The sequence below is a fragment of the Gymnogyps californianus genome, chromosome 1, assembly GCF_018139145.2.
Source record: "Gymnogyps californianus isolate 813 chromosome 1, ASM1813914v2, whole genome shotgun sequence".
Lineage (NCBI taxonomy): Eukaryota > Metazoa > Chordata > Aves > Accipitriformes > Cathartidae > Gymnogyps > Gymnogyps californianus.
The window spans coordinates 102,982,686-103,000,728 of record NC_059471.1 but is presented as its reverse complement, the minus strand read 5'-3'; the positions used below and the strand labels follow the sequence as shown (position 1 = coordinate 103,000,728).

Genomic DNA, 18,043 nt, shown 5'->3' with positions numbered 1-18,043 from the left:
GGGATAACTGTTGTATAAACTATCATCATCATTCAGGCACTGTCACTGATCAAAGGCATGAAAGCATTTTGACAAGGCCACGAACGTGAGAGATAGGAATGCTCTGCATCTCAGGGAGTTCCGGTTCTGTCAAGGAGAAGAGACACATCCTGTAAACTGATTTCTTAGAAAAGAGCACCAGTGATCTCATCCCTCCTCCCCTTCCCTTTGGAACTGCATCTGCAGTCTGCATAATCAGGCGTGATGCTACCCTGCAGTCGGGAGGAAGCATAACAGGCATTTTTTACAGTGACCTTCTATTAAAAGGATCACTGCAAAGTTAGATCGGTCTTGAGATATTAACAGCCCAGTGCTATCTCATTATGAGTATCATTGTTTGCTTTTGTGGTTGCGTGTTTTTGCACAGCAACATGATAGAAAATGCGACTGCTGTTTGCATTAAGTAGGAGAAAATACAAACAGATGCACAGGAGATGATTCAAACAGAAGGTGACTCAGTAGGGGACAGATATCTCCACTTACTAAAGATGTAATTCTACTTCACTGGCCTGTTCCAGAACCATGCCAATTAAGAAGTTGTTTGACTCGCAACTCTGTAAAAGAAGAATTGACTGGTAAAATTAAGTCTGCTGTGCTTTTCCTTTCCTTTTAAACTCTTCAGAGTGCACTTAATGCTCAAAAAGCGTTGGATGCAAGTCCTCCTCTTCTACCAATGGGAACAAAAAGGCAAGAGTGTTATAGGATCACTGCAATGTGCTGCCAATGTGTATCATTTCTGCTTGGGAGGGATGGCTTCCAGGGATGACAGGAGAGATTCAGCCACTGCCAACTCTTTCAGCCTGGAAACAAGAGTGCAGCTTGTGCTGTCATAGTGGTGAATTTGTGATTTGGCCTCTTCATATGATTGAGACCCCTTCTGATGAGAAACAAGGCACAAATTCCCATAGATTTTACAGGAGTACCTAAACTGTCACAGAATGGTATCTTACAGTTACTCCTGTTAAGAGTGGGGTGACCCAGAGACAACGCCTTCTTTATCGCAGCCTGCTGTGATTTTAAACATCAAGAATCCTGGGCACAACACCACAGACTATCCAAAAATAGTGTGTAGAAAGCCCTCTCTAAACTGGGCTTTGAAGGTGAGTAAGAATTTCATAAGTACACTGCTGCATTTAAACTGGGGTTTTTTAGGTGCTTTGGCTTGTGACTGTGTTAAAAGCTGGACTCAGACTCATCTTGGGCAATGTCTTCGTATTTTCTATAGCTACAGCTCTGAAACCACTGATGAAGTGGGAACGCTAATGTGAGCACTAGGAGTACTGAGTCTCTTTGCTGGACTTGGAGAGGGCCCACATGACCCTTTGCGTTATAACACTGCTGACCTTTTTATTGTCCTCCTCTGTTGCCACTCCCAGTGAAGCAGCACAGTCAGAACCATGGTATATTGCTGGGCCCAAAAATGTGGGGTAGATATGGCCTTAGAACAGCATTAAAAAAAAAAAAACCACAAGCAGGCTTAGGATAGACAGGCACATCTGTGCTATCCGATCAAACCAATTCTGAAATTTGTTCAAGTGGCAAGTCAAGTAAATATCTGATAATGTGCGTAACTGCAAGCAAGAAGTGTGTGCCCCTTAAGCAGGAGGTCCTACATATGGCTTAAAGCTAGGGTTGTGCTGAAGTGTCAATAAGCACATCAAGTCATTAGTTAGACTTCTTTCAGGTGAAGGTATTACAGAGCATGATCAGGTAAACTTAAGTAGATTGAGATGAAATGGTTAAAAAGACATCTTTTTGAGTTACAATGCTTCACCTGGACATTGCACTCCCATAAATGCCATCAGGAGTGTGTGAGTGCCTCAGGCACATCAAAGAAGAGGCTGAGGGCTGAGCGTGTTCCCACTTGTTCTGGGTTCTGCACGGAGTCCCAAGCACCACTGAGGCTGTAGTCGCATGCAGCAACATCTGGCCGACCGGCTCGGGGCAGAGGGAAAAGTGACAAACAACAGCAAATTGGTAACATTCTAAGTTGCCATGGGCATTGCTGTGATGAATGTGTTCCCATAAACTTGGCCATGACTCAAAGTCCAGTAGAGATGTGGCCTAAATCCAGTGATACAGATGTTTCTTACATGTTTCTAGCCAAAAAGTTGTGAAGGAATGATTTCTCTCCTGTATAGGACAAAGTACAACTAAGTGTTCTCATTGCTGTATAGCTTCATACCTTGTTTTCAAGCCTATCCTTTTTGCCCATTGTTCTAGAAAGTACTGGATGAATGCCAAAACCTGAGATCCTGCCAACTCCTTGTCAATAGTCGGGTTTTTGGACCTGATCTGTGTCCAGGGACCACTAAATTCCTCCTTGTCTCCTTTAAATGCAAACCTAGTAAGTAATCCACATCAGGCAGATGTGGTTTTGTGTGTGTTTTATTGTTTGTTTTGGTTAAAATGCCACTGCACAAGGCTTTGCATAAATCCACATGAAGTTTTGAGACTCTTAGATTAATAGCAAATTGTTTTTTTCTACTTTACCTTAGCTCTCCATTGTGTTTTTAACTTCAGTGTGCTTGCTACCAATTTAATGACCAGTGTAGTTCGGCAGAGTCAGATGTCAGACATCAGACTAGAAAGGAAAAATGTTTTAGAAATTATTTTTAAAGAGATGGCAATGATAATGCATATTAGAAAGAGAGCTGAGCAGCAAAACCAGATGCTTGGGCTAAGGATCCAAATGATGGAGAAGATATTATAATAAGGAATATGCAAGAATGCTTAAGGAGGTAGGACCAAAGCTTTCAAAGATTCTCTGTTACTACCTCCCATTTATAGAATAATGGCTGGAGGATACACATGCGTGGCTAACTTTATTACAGAATTTCACTGTAGAATCACCTGTATTCTATGCAGGTAATTGACATTGATACGTAAGGGACAAATCCTGCCTCAAAGAGAATGCACTTAGTAAACATGAGAAAAGTGTAAGAAAGATTAAGACAATCATCATGAGGTTTCATCTGTTGGTGTTTTTAAATTGTTTTTCTTGTTGCTATTGTATATGAGAACAAGCCCCAGTAGCCTGGGGGCTCAGCTTTTTTTGGCATCTCATCCCCAGTGTAGCTGAAATGGGTCCCAAAGAAAATAGCTGAATGATGATTTATGGATAGGTTCACCAGCCAACTCAGAAATACCATCCCACAACTAAAGGAGAAAGCACAAAAGGGATTTTCTTTAATCAGAGCATTAAGATGGACATCATTGGTGGAACAGGAATGGGGTAGCAAGCAAACTGAAGGGCCAATTTATGCAGAATATTGAAGTCAGAGCAGAGATACGGGAATGGAGTAGGCAGATGTTACCTTTGGCAAAGCACTGACACAAGAACTCCCAGGGAGATCTACTGGGCCAGTCATCAGGGGGGGAAAAATGTCTGAAATTAAAATTTTAATGATCTGTTTTATTATCTTAATATTTTGAAAAATATTTTTTACATATTACAATTACTGCATTACTAATAGTAGATGTATTTGAATATCATAGCTGTGTCTGTGTTATTAGAAATCTCATTTTACTAATCAAAAGTGGATTGGGATCCTGTTTGTTACTTTTATAAGCTGTTTAATATTTTTCCCACTGGAAATGAGCTACTTTGGATATATAATATTCTCTGTGATCTGAATTTTACAAAAGCTAGTCAAAAGTGTATTTAACAGCAAGTGCTGCCTTCAGAATTGAGGAATAGTCCAGTTCCAGTGCAAATTACATGATTTCATGTGACAGGAAATTTATATTTGTAGGTAAGATACCAATATTGTTAGGCTTGACTGTGCAAAACATCCTTACTTAGGAAATCACTTGAGTATAACTTTATTTTATAGTCTCCTTGCCTTCAAGTGGGCACTTAAGCAATTGCCTGAATCCCTTAGTTTTTCATCTATTTAGAAATATTGTTGCTGTATCTCTGCAGAGGTCTCTATTGTATTTTTACCCTTGTCTTATACCACTTGCGGGTTTGTTTCTGTTTACTGTACTTCCATAGCCTCTCCAGCAACCATGGAGCACAGCCGTACAGACACAGAGCCCAGCTTTAGGCTGTCAGCCCTTGGGTCAGAGCCTGCGTTTCTTGGCATGATCCTCATGGGTGTACGGTATGGCAGGTGCTTCTGCAGAAGTAACAATCTGCAGCGGGTCAAGTATTTTTTAAAATCACTCTTTTTAGACTGAAACTTGTGACTGCTGATGAGCTCGAATGGAAGAAACTGGACTCTTACCAAGAACATTAACCCCTTTTTTTAATCTATTCTATTCTAAATGAAACAATAATGTTTTCTTTATTGAATAGAAAGGAGATTTTTCTCTCTCCAGTTCACCCACCCTGGCACCAACACCCACACTCCACTCACAGGGATACCACTCAGTAACAATAAGGTTTCCCTTTTCTCCTGCTCAGCTCAGGAACCTCCTTTTCCTGTTTTCACATTTTTGAAGGACAAAAAAATGGAGCAGAATAAACTCTTCTCCCTGGCCTTATCTGCAGTAAAAAAGTTTGCCACCATACCTCGACCAGGAAGACCTGAGCAGTAAAATGCTGCAAGCAGAGCGGCTGCTTAGGCCAGCAAGAGACCTCCTTGGCCAGATGGCAGTTTTTAACCAGTTCCCTAGGAGGGATAAACCATGCTGTCTGGAAGACAATCTCACTGGCTTCCCCAGCTCTGTGCTGAGAGCGTTGCTAGCGTGCCTGTGCCAGCTGAGAAAGGGAGGGGGTGTATTTTTCTCAGGCTCCCGATTCACATCGCTTTGTCAGCAAAACTTTCAAATGAGCCCGTGCTGGATAGTCACGCCCAGGGAAACCCACCGACCTTGGTGGAGCCATGCAAACATAGCTGAGAGCACTGTCTGGCTCAGGATACGTAGCCCGTCCCCATGCCTTTGTGCCTCCCATTCTTCGGCGCTCGCTCAGTGCTGTACGCGGTGGCACTGGGTGATGCCAGCCATCCCCATGATTGATGAGTGGTCGGAGGCTCTCAGCACTCAGGCAGGCATCTGAAGTAGGCGTAGAATGCAACATTGTCCCATGGAGAGACAAAAGGAAAGGACAAGGCTTCTCCTACAGAGCAGCGGTGGAAAGCAAGCCAGGAAATCAGGCGGGAACCGGGGAGGCTGTTCCACTGGGAGAGGAGATTGGCAAAAGTTAACTTTTTAATTCCTTTCAAAAAGGAGCCGGAGGCTTTAGATAGTCATATGGGAGCAGTTCAGTTGGAGGAAACACTCTGCTTTGCTGTTGGCTTTGTCTCCGGTTGTAATAGTGCCACATATCACTCGCAACAGAACTTGCAGAAAAGCTGTTTTCTGTCATGCTGCTATTTGCTATTAACAGTCCAGCCGAGTACATTGCCTCATGCTACCATATTGTTATTTGCTTCTGTTTTAGCTGAGTACAAAACCAAATCAGCATGTGAAAACCAGGAACTGAAACTCCACTGTCAGGAGTCCAAGTTCCTTATCATCTACTCTGCCACCTATGGCAGATGGGCACACGAGGAGAACGTCTGCTCAACAGAAGTGGAGCGCGTCCCCCCCTTTGGTATGTTTTTACGCTGTTGATAGACCTTCTCCAAGCAGGTGCATGGAGAAGAGGGGAAACAGACGGGAAGAAAACTTCAGGTGCAAGAGCAATGGCATTTTGAAAGTGCCAGTAATTGAAATATAAGAGAGAGTATTTCTGAAACTCAAACAAATTGCCTAGTATGAGGGAGAAACATAGAGTAAGAAATGCAGCAAAGTAATAAACTTTCGTATAGTTAATCAGTCCTTAGTATGATTAACATCAAAAACTCTAGTTCTGTTGGCTGTCTTGAACTGAGGTGATGTATACTAAATATCAGCTGTTTGCCTCTCTTCTTCCTCCAACTTCTGGCAATGATTAGGCAACCCGAGTGTCACAACACCTTGTATCATGTTACCTTCTTCTCTGATCTCTGTCTCTGCCAGCTCTTCCTTGCCTTAAATGCAGACTGTAAGGATAGGGTCCATAGGTCAGGGTCCATTGCTTTAGATGCTGTTGTATGACCAGACTCCAAGACTGTGGTAGTATACTAGAAAATTAAATGTGCCTGGGACTTCTCTCTGGCACCAAGTCCAGCAGGCAGGAATGTCCTATGTATGTAGTACTAAACTTTTACCCTCCAAAGCAGGATGACTGCATGCACACTGCTGCTTGGGGCTGCTCCCTGGACTGTGCTAGCTCCTCAGCTGTCATGGGGAGCTGTTGAGAGGATGCTGTTGGCCTGGGCCAGAGGGGTGCAGGGGCCATACTTACCAGAGTGGAGCACTGCATTACAGTGCCAGAAACATGTCCTCTCACTGCTGATTTACTAGTAAAGGTGCATCCCAATATATATATTAATATATAATATTAATGTCACTATAGTAGTAATTAATAGATAATATATTAATGTTGCTATAATATTAATATTACTTTGGTCAGACTGTGAACACTTTCAGGCACAGATAGTTCCCTTTTGAATAAGTAAAAGAACCCAAAACATCGTAAGTAGTTGTATGGTCTACCTTGATAACCAGTCATTGACTTCACTGTATAGTCTCAGCTGGTGTATGGTTAATTACTTATGACTCACATTTTATCACTAAATATCTAAATTTATAGTAGCATGTGGTTGTGAGGGTGCTTGATGCTTGTATGAATAATATGTTCAGTGGTTGACACTGAAGGTACGAAGGTAAATTTTCATGCCATGGAGAAGGCCAGCACAAGATACGTGTGCTGTTCAAATCCCTTAATACCACACAGGGAAGGACTTACATGATGCCAGCCCTGTGCAAAGGCTGAACTTTACTCCTAAGAAACATGCTACAAGTGAAATCTGTAAGAAGCATCTCTGAACATCAAGAAGAGATCAATAATTAGTCTTAAAAGCCATTTGTCTGCAAGCCAATGTTTCTATTTACTTATATAGATATTATTAAAAATGTATTGGCTGAAAATTGTAATCTGTTCTTGGACAAGAATCTATTTAAAATTGCCAGGTCTATGTTTCACACTGTCTATCTTGTGTGGTCCTTCACACAGACTTTAGCTCTGCCTATCTGTTCTGTGGAGGAAACATTTTAGCAGGTTTGTGACAGACCTTCATGATGGTGGCATTAGTGTGTGATGGAAGGCAGAGCAGAGAGAGCTCAGTTGATCAAGAAAGGCTGCCATCATACTTATTTCTTGCACTTCATTCACCTCTGGAAATCACTCACCTCTAATGTCAGCACTTACAAGTCACGGATCAGAATACTGCAGACCCTTCTTACTGGATAAAGTTTCCCAGTATAAATAGAGAAGGAATTTGCAACAGCAACAAACTCTCTGCTGTGGCCTCCTGCATATGAGCACCTTTTGAGCAACACCCTGGCTGTTGCTGGGTTTGTGTTCTATAAAGCAACCTAAAAATGTGGTAATAGGAGAGAGCATAAAACCTGAGACAAACAGAAGGTAGATCTACAGAAGGTAGATCCTTGTATAGATTTCCCATTACTTAATGAAAGTGCTTGGCCTCTTCCTGCATGGTGCCAGTAACCCTCTGCAGGGAGTATAATTTTCAAAAGCACCTATGTGGCTTGGGAATACACATTCAGTTACCACAAAAGACTTAGCACTTTGGAGCCAAATCCAACTGACTCCAGATCTATCCATCTCGAACTTATGTGGTTATTTAAGCACATACAGATGTGAGTGGGTGCATGATTAGGCTTTTTAAATGTCTGTGTACCTTTCTCTCAGGGCAAGCAATGGTAATTTGAATGTCAACGTGATTTTAATGATTTGAGACAATTTAGAAAACATTCTTGAATCAGAGCCCACGTACTTGTATATGTTTGCACCAAAAGCTAAATCTGCTCCAGCACATCCAGTTGTTGTTTCTACCCACATTTGTGCATCTCAGCCTAAAGGCAGTGCTTGAGCCTTTCCATTTCTTTCACTGCATCACAGGGAAACCGTGAGGCATTTTTTTAGTACTATGCAGAAGAGAAGTAATCTGTAGGTCCTAGTGACAAGTATAGGAAGTCTGTGTCAAGCTCAAGAGTTTTGCATCTATCCATACTTGATATGGTCCTGCTAGGAGTAGTGGGTATTGAATTAATTAGATACTTCTCTAGATTTTGGTGATCTCATGTTACATGTAATATAGCTGATAAGCATTTAATGACAAACAGCAGCTTTGGACTGAGACAGATGTATTCTGAACTATCCCTTTTCTGTGAACAGTCTATCAAATCAGCTGACAGATTTTCGGAGCTTTGCTTCAAAGGGAACACAGGAAAACATAAAAATTTCTTTAGCATAAAGGCTCTTCTCCATATAGGAAATAGTGTATATAAATCCATCTCTGATGTTGGTGGTATCTGTGTGGCCTCAGAGCACTTGTAGGATGCTGAGCCTCAGCTCAACATTTAGCACAGCGGCCTCCTCTTGGAACTAGTTTTCTGAGCCAGTTTAATAATGTAAATTAGGTGCCGTTTTCAATACAGAGGAGGAAGAAGAGCAGTGGCATCATGGTGTCAGCCCTGCTAGATAAAGCCTTTACAGTAGAGTTGTCCTCTGGTCTGGTTAAGTCTTGCTTACTCTAGGCAATAGAACAGCTTTAGCATGAGACAAAGCCCACTGAAAAGCCCACAGAGGATGGGTTATGGGAAACATACATTCAAGTCCCTGTTCTGATTCAGATAAAGAGAAGATTTGAATGTGGGTAAAGATTTGAAATACTGAGTACAAGAAGCTCTCTAACGTGTACTGTAGCTGATAAGACAGCACAACTTCAGTCCGAAGACTGATGCCTAATTATATGTGTAACTTGCACCTTTCATTCCAAAATGTCTCTTGCTTTTGTTAAAAATGACCAGAAACAAAAAGCTGCGCTTAGAACAACTTATCTTGCTCGATGCAGTTTGGGGGAGAGGGAGGATTTGTCAAAGAATGTGAAATTTCCATATAAGATCACTATAAAACATTTTTCCTGTTTTTTATCACTTTCACCATCAAACTGAAATACGGTATTTTTACACGTCTCTGGTCTTGCTCTCTGCCTTGTCATCAGGGCCATTCATTCCTATGGGTGGTCACCGTTGCCCACTTCAAAGAACAGTGTATAAAATCTTGTCTCCAGGCATTTTAGGATATTTTGCCTTCAGGAAAAGTTGCTTCTGCAAAGTAAGCTCCTATCATAAGTAACAGAGTTCATTGAAACACAGGGAATTATTTCCATTATAAGATCTCTGGATCATTGCAGGAAAATAAAAAACTCCAAACAGTGTCCTGCTTCTGCAGCTGTTCAAATGACTGGCACTTTTAAGACTGTATAGTATTTGCAGAAAGTAACTTCCCTGTTTTACTAAGATTATCAAAAACTTTACAAGAAAACTAAAACTTTTTTGGGTGCAGTTTTGTAGCAGATGGTTCTGCTTAGAGGAATCTATTGTGCCCAGCACCAAAGTAGGAAACCGTAGCAGTTTGTTCCTGTGTGAGTTGTTGCCTTTTCTGACATCTCTTATATTTGTACTAACATGTGCAAGAGGAAAGAGAAAATTTATTGGCCAAAAGAAGTTAAAGAGTTGTGCCAGAACAGGTTACCGTAGAGAGTACAAGGAAGATTGAGGTCAACAAACACTTCTCAAATCACAAATTGCTCTTGTTAATACATGAAAGTACTTGAAAGAAGGCTTGGTAGTGGGTCACCTCTAGCTGCAACATGCAAGCTAGAACAATAAAATGTCCTTCCCAGAAATTTCACCTGGATGTGCATTGGCTGGTCAGATGTGCATTCCCTCAAGCACTAAGGACCAGCAGAGCCCTGAATTACATATCTTCATGGCTGGAAGGTAGGGTCCTTTCCAGCACAGCCCTCTCTTTTACCTGTTCCCACTTCTGGGAGGTTGAGATGGGAGGTGGGGAATTCACCATGGCGTGACATACCCTGGGGCTGGATTTTGTTCTAATCCCCCCTTCCCAGTGAAATGGCATTCAGCTAAGAAGAAGGGGTGTTAACAAGGCAAGAAAGAGAGATTTCCAGAATCCTCTAGGTTCCTTCCAGCCCAACAAGGCATCATGATTTTGTTATATAACAGTATTTTGTGATACAGTGATTCCTTTTTTTTCCCTTTCTTCTTTTTTTTTTTTTTTTTTGGTGTCAGTATTGTGGACAATTCAAAGGGCCTACATCTCTTACTCAGTAACAGTAATTGAAAAGCTTTTGTTTTCATTCTCTTACTAAGAGATGTATACTCCTCCTAGTGTGAGCCAGTCCCTTGTATAAGTCTCTTGAGAGCAGATATAAATGAAGTAAAGGTACAAATAGTTATAGGCAGATCTGGAAATGCTTACACACTGAAGTTATTAGGTTCATGCTAGCTATAGACTTCTAGGTGCCATAAAACACAAACCATGTAAGTTGGCCAAAATTTAGGAAATGCTGGATATTGAGGGAGCACTTAGTCAATTAACAGAAACACGGAGCCCAGTCCGCTGCTGGGGGAAGAAGCAAGAGCTTGTAGCTCAGAGCCGCTACAGAGAAGGTGACTAAGTCCTTTCTAGACTGCAAGTATCACTGGTTCAAGGCCTGGGTATGCCCTTCCATTCCTGAGCATCATCTGCTTAGCGTATATTTAGTAGCTAACTATGGGGCTGATTTCAAACACAAGCCGTGTGGGCAGTCATGCAAGTGGCAGGCTCCTGAGTGGAAGAAACCTGAGGCTGCAGAGCAGTTATTTTAGTAACACAGCATAGGACCTTTTACAGGGACACTGTGAAAGAGCAAATGTGCTCCAGCTGTGAAGGCAGAGGGGTGGTGGGAGCAGGCACTGTTCTGTAGCAGGACCGGGGCTCAGGGACGTGGGATAGGTTCACATCTCCCTTTGCAGCTTCTGCCACTAGTGCCTTGCCACGTTGGGTGTGGGAGACAACAGTCAACTGAATTTTATGGGTGCAAGAGTACGGATAAAATTGTTCAATTTTGCTTCCACCACAGAAATCCTTAAGTCAACTCTCTCTGTGTGCAGACATCAGATATGAAAAGTTCCTTGTCCATGTCAGCCTGAGCAAACTGGGAAGCTTAGTAGGTGTTTTGGGCCCCGGAAGGTGCCAGTAGGAGCCATTGCACGCCTTGGCCCCAACAGATCTTGTCAAGACAAAGCTCCCCAAAAAGAAAAGGTGTTCAAAGCAGTGGCAGGATGAGAACCGATTGTTTGAAGGGAAGAAGAGAGCAGCCACCATTTTTAGAGTTGTCAGCTTTCTGCTGAGATGAACAGGGAAGGTCACGTTTGGCTGAGCAGCTGTTTGAAGTTGCTTGAAGCATGCTCAGACACACATCATTTCATTAATGTTTTCTTTACTAGCAATTCAGGGATTTTCTTGTGTATAGTTTTTTCTAGCTTAGATTTTTTAACTGTTTGGAAAAGTACACTTGGCACTCAAGTCTAAAATAAGCCAAGGAACTCCTGCCTGTGTATACGCAAACCCAAATGGTGCAAAACAAAGCAACGAGCATTTGAGCAGAGGGAGTCTGGTTCCTGCTGCCACGAGCAAGCGTGGAGCTCCACTTGTCCCTTGCCCTCGGTGTTTGTGCTGGCAGGTGGATCCCCCACTCTGTGCATATGCACGTGCAAGAAGGAGAGAAAGACCAGGGGGTTTTTTTTGTGCAAAATACTTACGGACTGAATTCTGAACTTGGAGCCGCTTGTAAATAAAACCAAGCAATGGGCTAATCTCATGCAGGCTTACAAGGGCCTCACAACAGGCACTGCAGCGAGAGGGAGAGAGAGGGTGCAGCTTTTCAGAAAGCCTTGGTGCTGTATTCACTTCTAAGGAATGGCCTGTGATGGCAGTAAGTAGTATTTTTAGCGTATCGTACTGCCTTGTTTGCTGACAGTACTTGGACCTGGAATATAAAGGTATCAGCAACACTTTTCATAAGTGCTGCTGATCATATTGTATGTTTTTGCTAGAATCAGCGGTTCAAATGGCCCTTTTCTGATGCATAGGCAGGACCCTGTATGCCATGCTCTTGCATAAATTACCATATTATTATGGTAACTTTCTTTAGGAGTCTGCAGCCTTAGCTTACTCCGAACTCCATAGTTTCCCCTTGTCAGTTCTTATCCCCAGAGCTGATATTTGGGCTCCACAAAGCGCAAGCCGTCCTGATTTGGTAGTGTGAAATCTTTGCTTTCAGTTGATTTTAAAAGCAAGCTCCTTATTCTTTTGCGGGTAGGCACAGCCCAGAAAGCATAAAGCAGCATAAGCCAGCAGTTTGGGATGAAAGCAAGAAGCAGCTGGGCTCCAGTATTGGAGTGACAAATTGTGGAGGGGTTTCTTTTTCGGGTGCCCTGGTCCTTCACCAGCACGTTATTTTCTATATGTCACGCGGATCTACATTTGAGACACATCCCCCACCCACCGTGTCTTGAGACTCACCCTGTGCATAGTGATGTGGGAGAAGATGGCAATTAGTAACATTTGGAGAGGGTGTGACAGGATGCTGTTGCCAGAGCTTGGCACAAGATGCTCAGGCCAGCTCTGGCTGCTCCATCACCTGCAGGTCTTGTGTGGCAGGGTGGAAAGAAAAGGAGGGCAGTCTCCTCCTGTCTGAATTGAGAGAAGCTTTAAGAAACCAGAAGACAAATTGCTTCTCATTAAAGCCTGCATGATTTATGGCATGGCATTTGCATGCCAAAACTTTCCTAAACAAAGCTAATTAGGGAGCTGAAAGAGCCTTTCCTCTAGAAACAAGGCTTTCTACTCTAACTGTTAAATAGCTGCAGTCAGATTTGATAGTTTATTACTGCATTAAGAACCTCTTCTTGACACCCGTATCTCCATGCCATCCATATAAGCATCTGTTTCAAAAGATCCACCAACAGTCTTAGTGTGTAGCACGCAACTTTGGGAGAAAGGCGTGAAGAATGGAGTGTTTTCCCAGCCATACATTGCTGCCTTTTCTGCCACTGCTGGGCGATGCCACCAGCCTTCTAGCACACCAGGAACGTGCCTTCCAAGAGGCAGTTTATTTTAAATGTATGGTACCAATTTAGCAAGCCCTATAAACATATGTGTAGCTCAAACATTACTTAGATATTCACAAAGAAGACACATTGCCTATTTATGTTCATCTCCTGACTGGTGATTTCTTTGGGACCATTCAGTGGGACCATTCACTCATTTACTCAAAAAGCAGCACTGACTGAATCGTCTCCTCATTCAGACACTGCAATAAGGTGTTTGACCAGAAGAAGGATAAGTTATTCCTAGCACCAGCTCTGCGTTGCTGCAGCTGGATTGCTGTTAGACGCCAAGCAAGTTTGGTTGAAACTAGCTTGAACATCCCTTCAGCACACACTGATTCCTCTGACTTTGGTGCAGATGATACACTTCTGTAATGTCTGCTTGTGGGAGATTGTACAGACGAAGCTGCAGACGTTGAAAAAGTGGCCTTCGGTACCGAGTACACAGAATTCCTCCGAGCTGAAATCATTGCTCAGCTGGCATCGTAGCTGTCGGGAGACCTAGTGGGAAGATAGCAACGATGCACATAAACCAGAGGAGAGAAAAAAATTGAACATTTTTTGACTGAATCACTAAAAGCCAAAATCTTGTTAGACCACAGGAAGCTGTTAAATAGGGGTTTTTTTGTTATAGGTCTTTCCAGTTAACGTCTGTGGTGTCCTGCAAAAGCAAGCCAGCCTTGGTTTGCATTTACTCATCTGTGACACCAGGCAAGCCTTGGGACATTCTCCAAAAACTGGCCTGCCAAGAGCCTGCAGGCATATGACGACCGGCTCCTCAGGTAGAGAAGCCAAATCCAACATGAATATAGACGATAAGGAGCTATTAACTCCCACAGAAACATGAGCAAACAGCTACCAAAGGCAAAATGAAACATGTACTCACTGTATCGCTGAATTTGTAGAAAACCATCAGCACAACAGCCTCCTGTTTTTTGAGACACTGTTAATAGCTCCCAGGGCAGGAAATCTTGTAGAAGACATAATTCATTTTGCCAGATTGCTGTTGTGCTCCCAATCCATTCATTTATGAATCATCTGATAATTCCTCCTGATATTCTGCAGTTGTTTTCGTACTTGCCAAAATAAGCTACTTGGCTGCCTAAAATGTCCACCCAAATATATCCGAACTCATCTAAAATCACCAGGGAGGGAAACTGAAATGGCTGAGTTTTAAGTTACTTAATCAGAACTACCCAATGTTTTAGGTCAGCCTTCCCTGCCTGCCCAGCAGCCTCCCAGGACACACGGGCATTAGGATTTTAGGTCTCTGAAAAGACGAAGAGTTGTTCTCCCAAAAATCCATGTCCAAAGGTAACCCGTGAGCCCTTTGCCAAACAAACAGATCAGCCCAGTGTCTCCAGATCGCTTCGCTCAACTATATAACTTATTTAGTGCTGGTGTCAGGGGATTAACTCTAAAAATCACAAATCTGCCCCATTTTCACATATTAAATGTCAGTCGTCTTTGTCAAGAACTCCAGTCTCAAACCTCCTCTTTCTCTTCAAACAAGACTGATTTTGGGTGTCTTTGCAAGCACTGTTTCTCCTTCCTCTAAAGAGGCACAAGTAAGCTTCAGCAGTTGGAAGGTGACAAGATGCCATCCTTGTCTGAGTTTTATTGTAGGAAGAAGGACTGTTTTAATGCTCAGAGAAATATGTTTTCAGACCTCTAGAGTGTCCCTGCCTCAGAAGACTAGAGTGAGAAATACCTATCATCCACAGAAAGTCACAAAATGCGTGAGGTAACACTGACTGGAAGCGGACAGCTTCAGAAAAGTATTACTTACTCCAGACTTGTCATTTCTGCATACTTCCTGTTTAGAAACCAAAACTAAGGGGTGTTTTTGCTTTGTGGCTTGGAGTTTAGCACATGTGGCTACTGGGAATTTAATCACATCTAGAGACATTCTTCCTTTTTTTAAAGCAGGTTTTTTAAAGTTTTTCTGACACACACTCTTTCCCACTCAAACGATTTCAGCTTCAGTGCAAAATCCTGCTAATCAGGTTTTATTCTTTTATAAATTGTGGTAGAAGGCGTAAGTCTTGAATAAAGAAATCCCAACTCCGAGTGTAGATGTTAGCAAGGCAGGTTTTCTCAGACAGCGCATGCTTCCTGCTCAGTCCACAGGGAGAGGTTCAGCGATCTGGACTCTCTTCGTCTGCACAAAGTCAGGGGTAGTTTAGGCTGCTTTGAAAATGATGTGGGTTACCTCATGTAATTAGGGCATGAAGGCAGTGCAGTGTAGATGCTGTTGAGGTTGCTTTAGGCACGCAAACTTGGCTTGTGGTGGCAGCCTTACTAGAATAGCCTGGAATCTGGTGTGGGAGGAAGAAGCCAAATGTTTCCCTGGTTAAATATTGAGCCCATTTTGACCTCTTCGCCACAGCAGAATGGCTCCTATCAGCGACAGGCATAATAAATCAAAAGCTACCTTTAATACACCGAACTTCACTGTAGCCCTAGCTGTTGCGACACACAAAAATTGATCTCACCTGACTTGAACTGCAATTAGGCATCCAGTCAAATCATCTCAATAACCTAGGGACCAAGAGAAAGGCCTGCAAACAGCATTGCATCTCCCTTTATTTGCACACTCATCTTGAGATGGAATAGATGGAGAGCTATTTGGATGTGCTTTTTTTTTCCAAGTCATCATGAAGGGAACATAGAGGTCTTATACCGGGCATCTCATTTGGAGCTTGACGTGAATCTTACTGCAACCTTAGTATGCACCTGGAAGTCAGCATGAGGTAGTTAGCTTGCTGCAAGTTCACATTTTCATTGCGTCTGACTTCCTTGCATTGACAAATCTTAGTGTTTAATTCTGAAATCCTGCTTAGGCAAACATATGCCTGAAATCAATAGCAGATTTGTATCTCTAGTCGTGCATGTAGCAGCTATCATTTCTGATAACACCAGTGTTGTATATTTATTGTATATATTTTTCTTTCAGACTGTTTGTCTTACACAGCGCTAGAAGTCTTGTCAAAAAGGTGTTATGGGAAACAGAGATGCAAAATCGTTGTCACTAGCCAGGATTTTGGAAATCCGTGCCTGCCTGGAGTGACAAAATACCTTAACGTCAGCTATGCATGTGGTAAGAGCAAATGTGTGATCATTTTAAAGCCTTCATTCTGCTTGCAAAGCAAAACAATGCTAAATGGTGCACACATATGGAGACACACACAAACACACACACGCACACAGAGGCTTCCTAAATCTCCCCTTCCTTTTAACATAGGAAGTTTGTGACATAGCCATACAAGAACAACCAAAATATGTGAGCAATCCCATGGGCAGAGCTGCACCTAAGGTAAACTCAGGCATTAAGGGTTTTTTTCCTATAAAAATGTAATTGACAATAAAATATAAAGTATGTGTTTTAATATTTTGAGAAATACTATCAAAGTAAGAGTCTCTTCTGCAGAATTCACCTGCAACAGAGCTAGGAAAAATAACCTGGCGTTGCCTGCCCTCAGTGCAGGTGAAGCAGTCCACTGTAACTGAAGCACTGTGTACAAGCCCAGTCCTGAAATCTGATCCACATGAGCACACCTACAGCCTTCAGCCTTGCAGAGGGATTTCCTTTCTCATGGGCAAAGTCTCACTAAAAGTAAAGGTTTGAGGTTATACATCCCTTGCAGGACTGAAGCCTACTTCAGCTCATTTCTCAGACAAGAGGGAAGAGTTTTCCGTATTCTTTACCATAGACAAATATATTTACATCAGGGGAAAGCAGAATTCCCTACAGTTCTTTTTCTCAAAAGCAAAGGCTGTGGGACAGCAAAGTGTAGTATCAATAAAGGTCAGAGAAAAGTGGTTGCAGAACTTCAATGTAGTGCCTTATTTTGGTGTTGCACATTTTTAGGAATGGCTGCGCATTTCTTAAGCCTCGAACAGATTTCCTCAGGCTCTGCTTTCTGCTGCTGGCTAGCTGTGGGGTGGAAGTGTGAGAGTCAGGGGTGATTGTCTCTCACACGCCTCTGCTTCAACCAGAGGATGCATAAAAGCTTTTTCACCAAGTTACCACTCTGCTTACTGTGCACCACTTGGAAAGCTGCCAGCCCTGCTCCTTTCTGGCTCTTTCTGGTCTGTGGGGAGCCACAGCAGTAGCTCCACGGGGACATATCATAAGAGTCCTTTTGCTGCATCTCTAGTGAGTAGTGGTCAAAGGGCACAGGTTATCTGAGATGTGCTTTTGGGAACAGCAATGTAGGATTGATTACCAGATCACCGTGTACCTGAAGATCAGAAGAAAATGAGCCCCGGCTGCTTCCTTGCTGGCATGAGAGAGTTTCTTTTTCAGTCTCCCCATGAGTTAGTTGTCAGGTGAGAGGCATTGCAGTAATTCAACTTCATGTTGTTGAAGAGAGCTGGAGATCTGCTTTTGCGCTAATACGTTATATTATTGTGCAGTTGCCTTCATGCTGTAGTAACTTCATGAATGAGTTAACGGAATTCTCTTTAATTAGAGTAAGGATAATTGTAACGGTTCTTTCTTGCACATCTGTGTACTAGAAAACCAGTGTAAGTTTGCAGTGAGGTTATGCATTCTGTTACTTAGTAAGTGGTTTTGCAAAAACACGTGGGTAATAAATAGTGTTCTTGTGTGTTGCTGGCACATTTTGAAGACTTTTTCTTCTGCCAAATCCTACTGAGCTGTGCAATCTGAAGCATTAGCCAATGATTTGCAGGTCTAATTATTTTACAGATCATCTAGTGAACATGGGAAGAGTTTGGGCGTATTCCAGAATGACATTTTACATTCTTGCCCCTCACTAGAAGATCCCTGCTAACCTGATGCTTCCCAAGATAAGGTAAACAGGCCTCCCCCTGAAGTGACAGCAGCACAGCAGAGCAGACCACGTTCTCTGAGGGCTGTGCCACGCTTGAAAGTATTTCCATCATGGTCAGGAATGTGAAAAAAATCATACTCCTTATCTCAGTGGTCAGCAACTGTTTAGGGCTAATGTGTCTGGCT

General features: G+C 42.6%; 1 protein-coding gene across 4 annotated transcripts in view; it reads left to right on the top strand.

Annotated features, from left to right (window-relative positions):
- The window catches only part of EVA1C (eva-1 homolog C), a 40,245-nt gene that overhangs the window by 16,903 nt on the left and 5,299 nt on the right, over window positions 1-18,043 (top strand). For 2 of the 4 annotated variants that reach the window (XM_050915122.1, XM_050915123.1), the window contains exons 3-5: window positions 2,263-2,386; window positions 5,429-5,581; window positions 16,016-16,159. In XM_050915122.1, coding sequence (XP_050771079.1) covers window positions 2,263-2,386; window positions 5,429-5,581; window positions 16,016-16,159 — 421 coding nt within the window. The remainder of the gene's footprint in view (window positions 1-2,262; window positions 2,387-5,428; window positions 5,582-16,015; window positions 16,160-18,043) is intronic. The other 2 variants (XM_050915125.1, XM_050915124.1) reach the window with 2 other exon arrangements.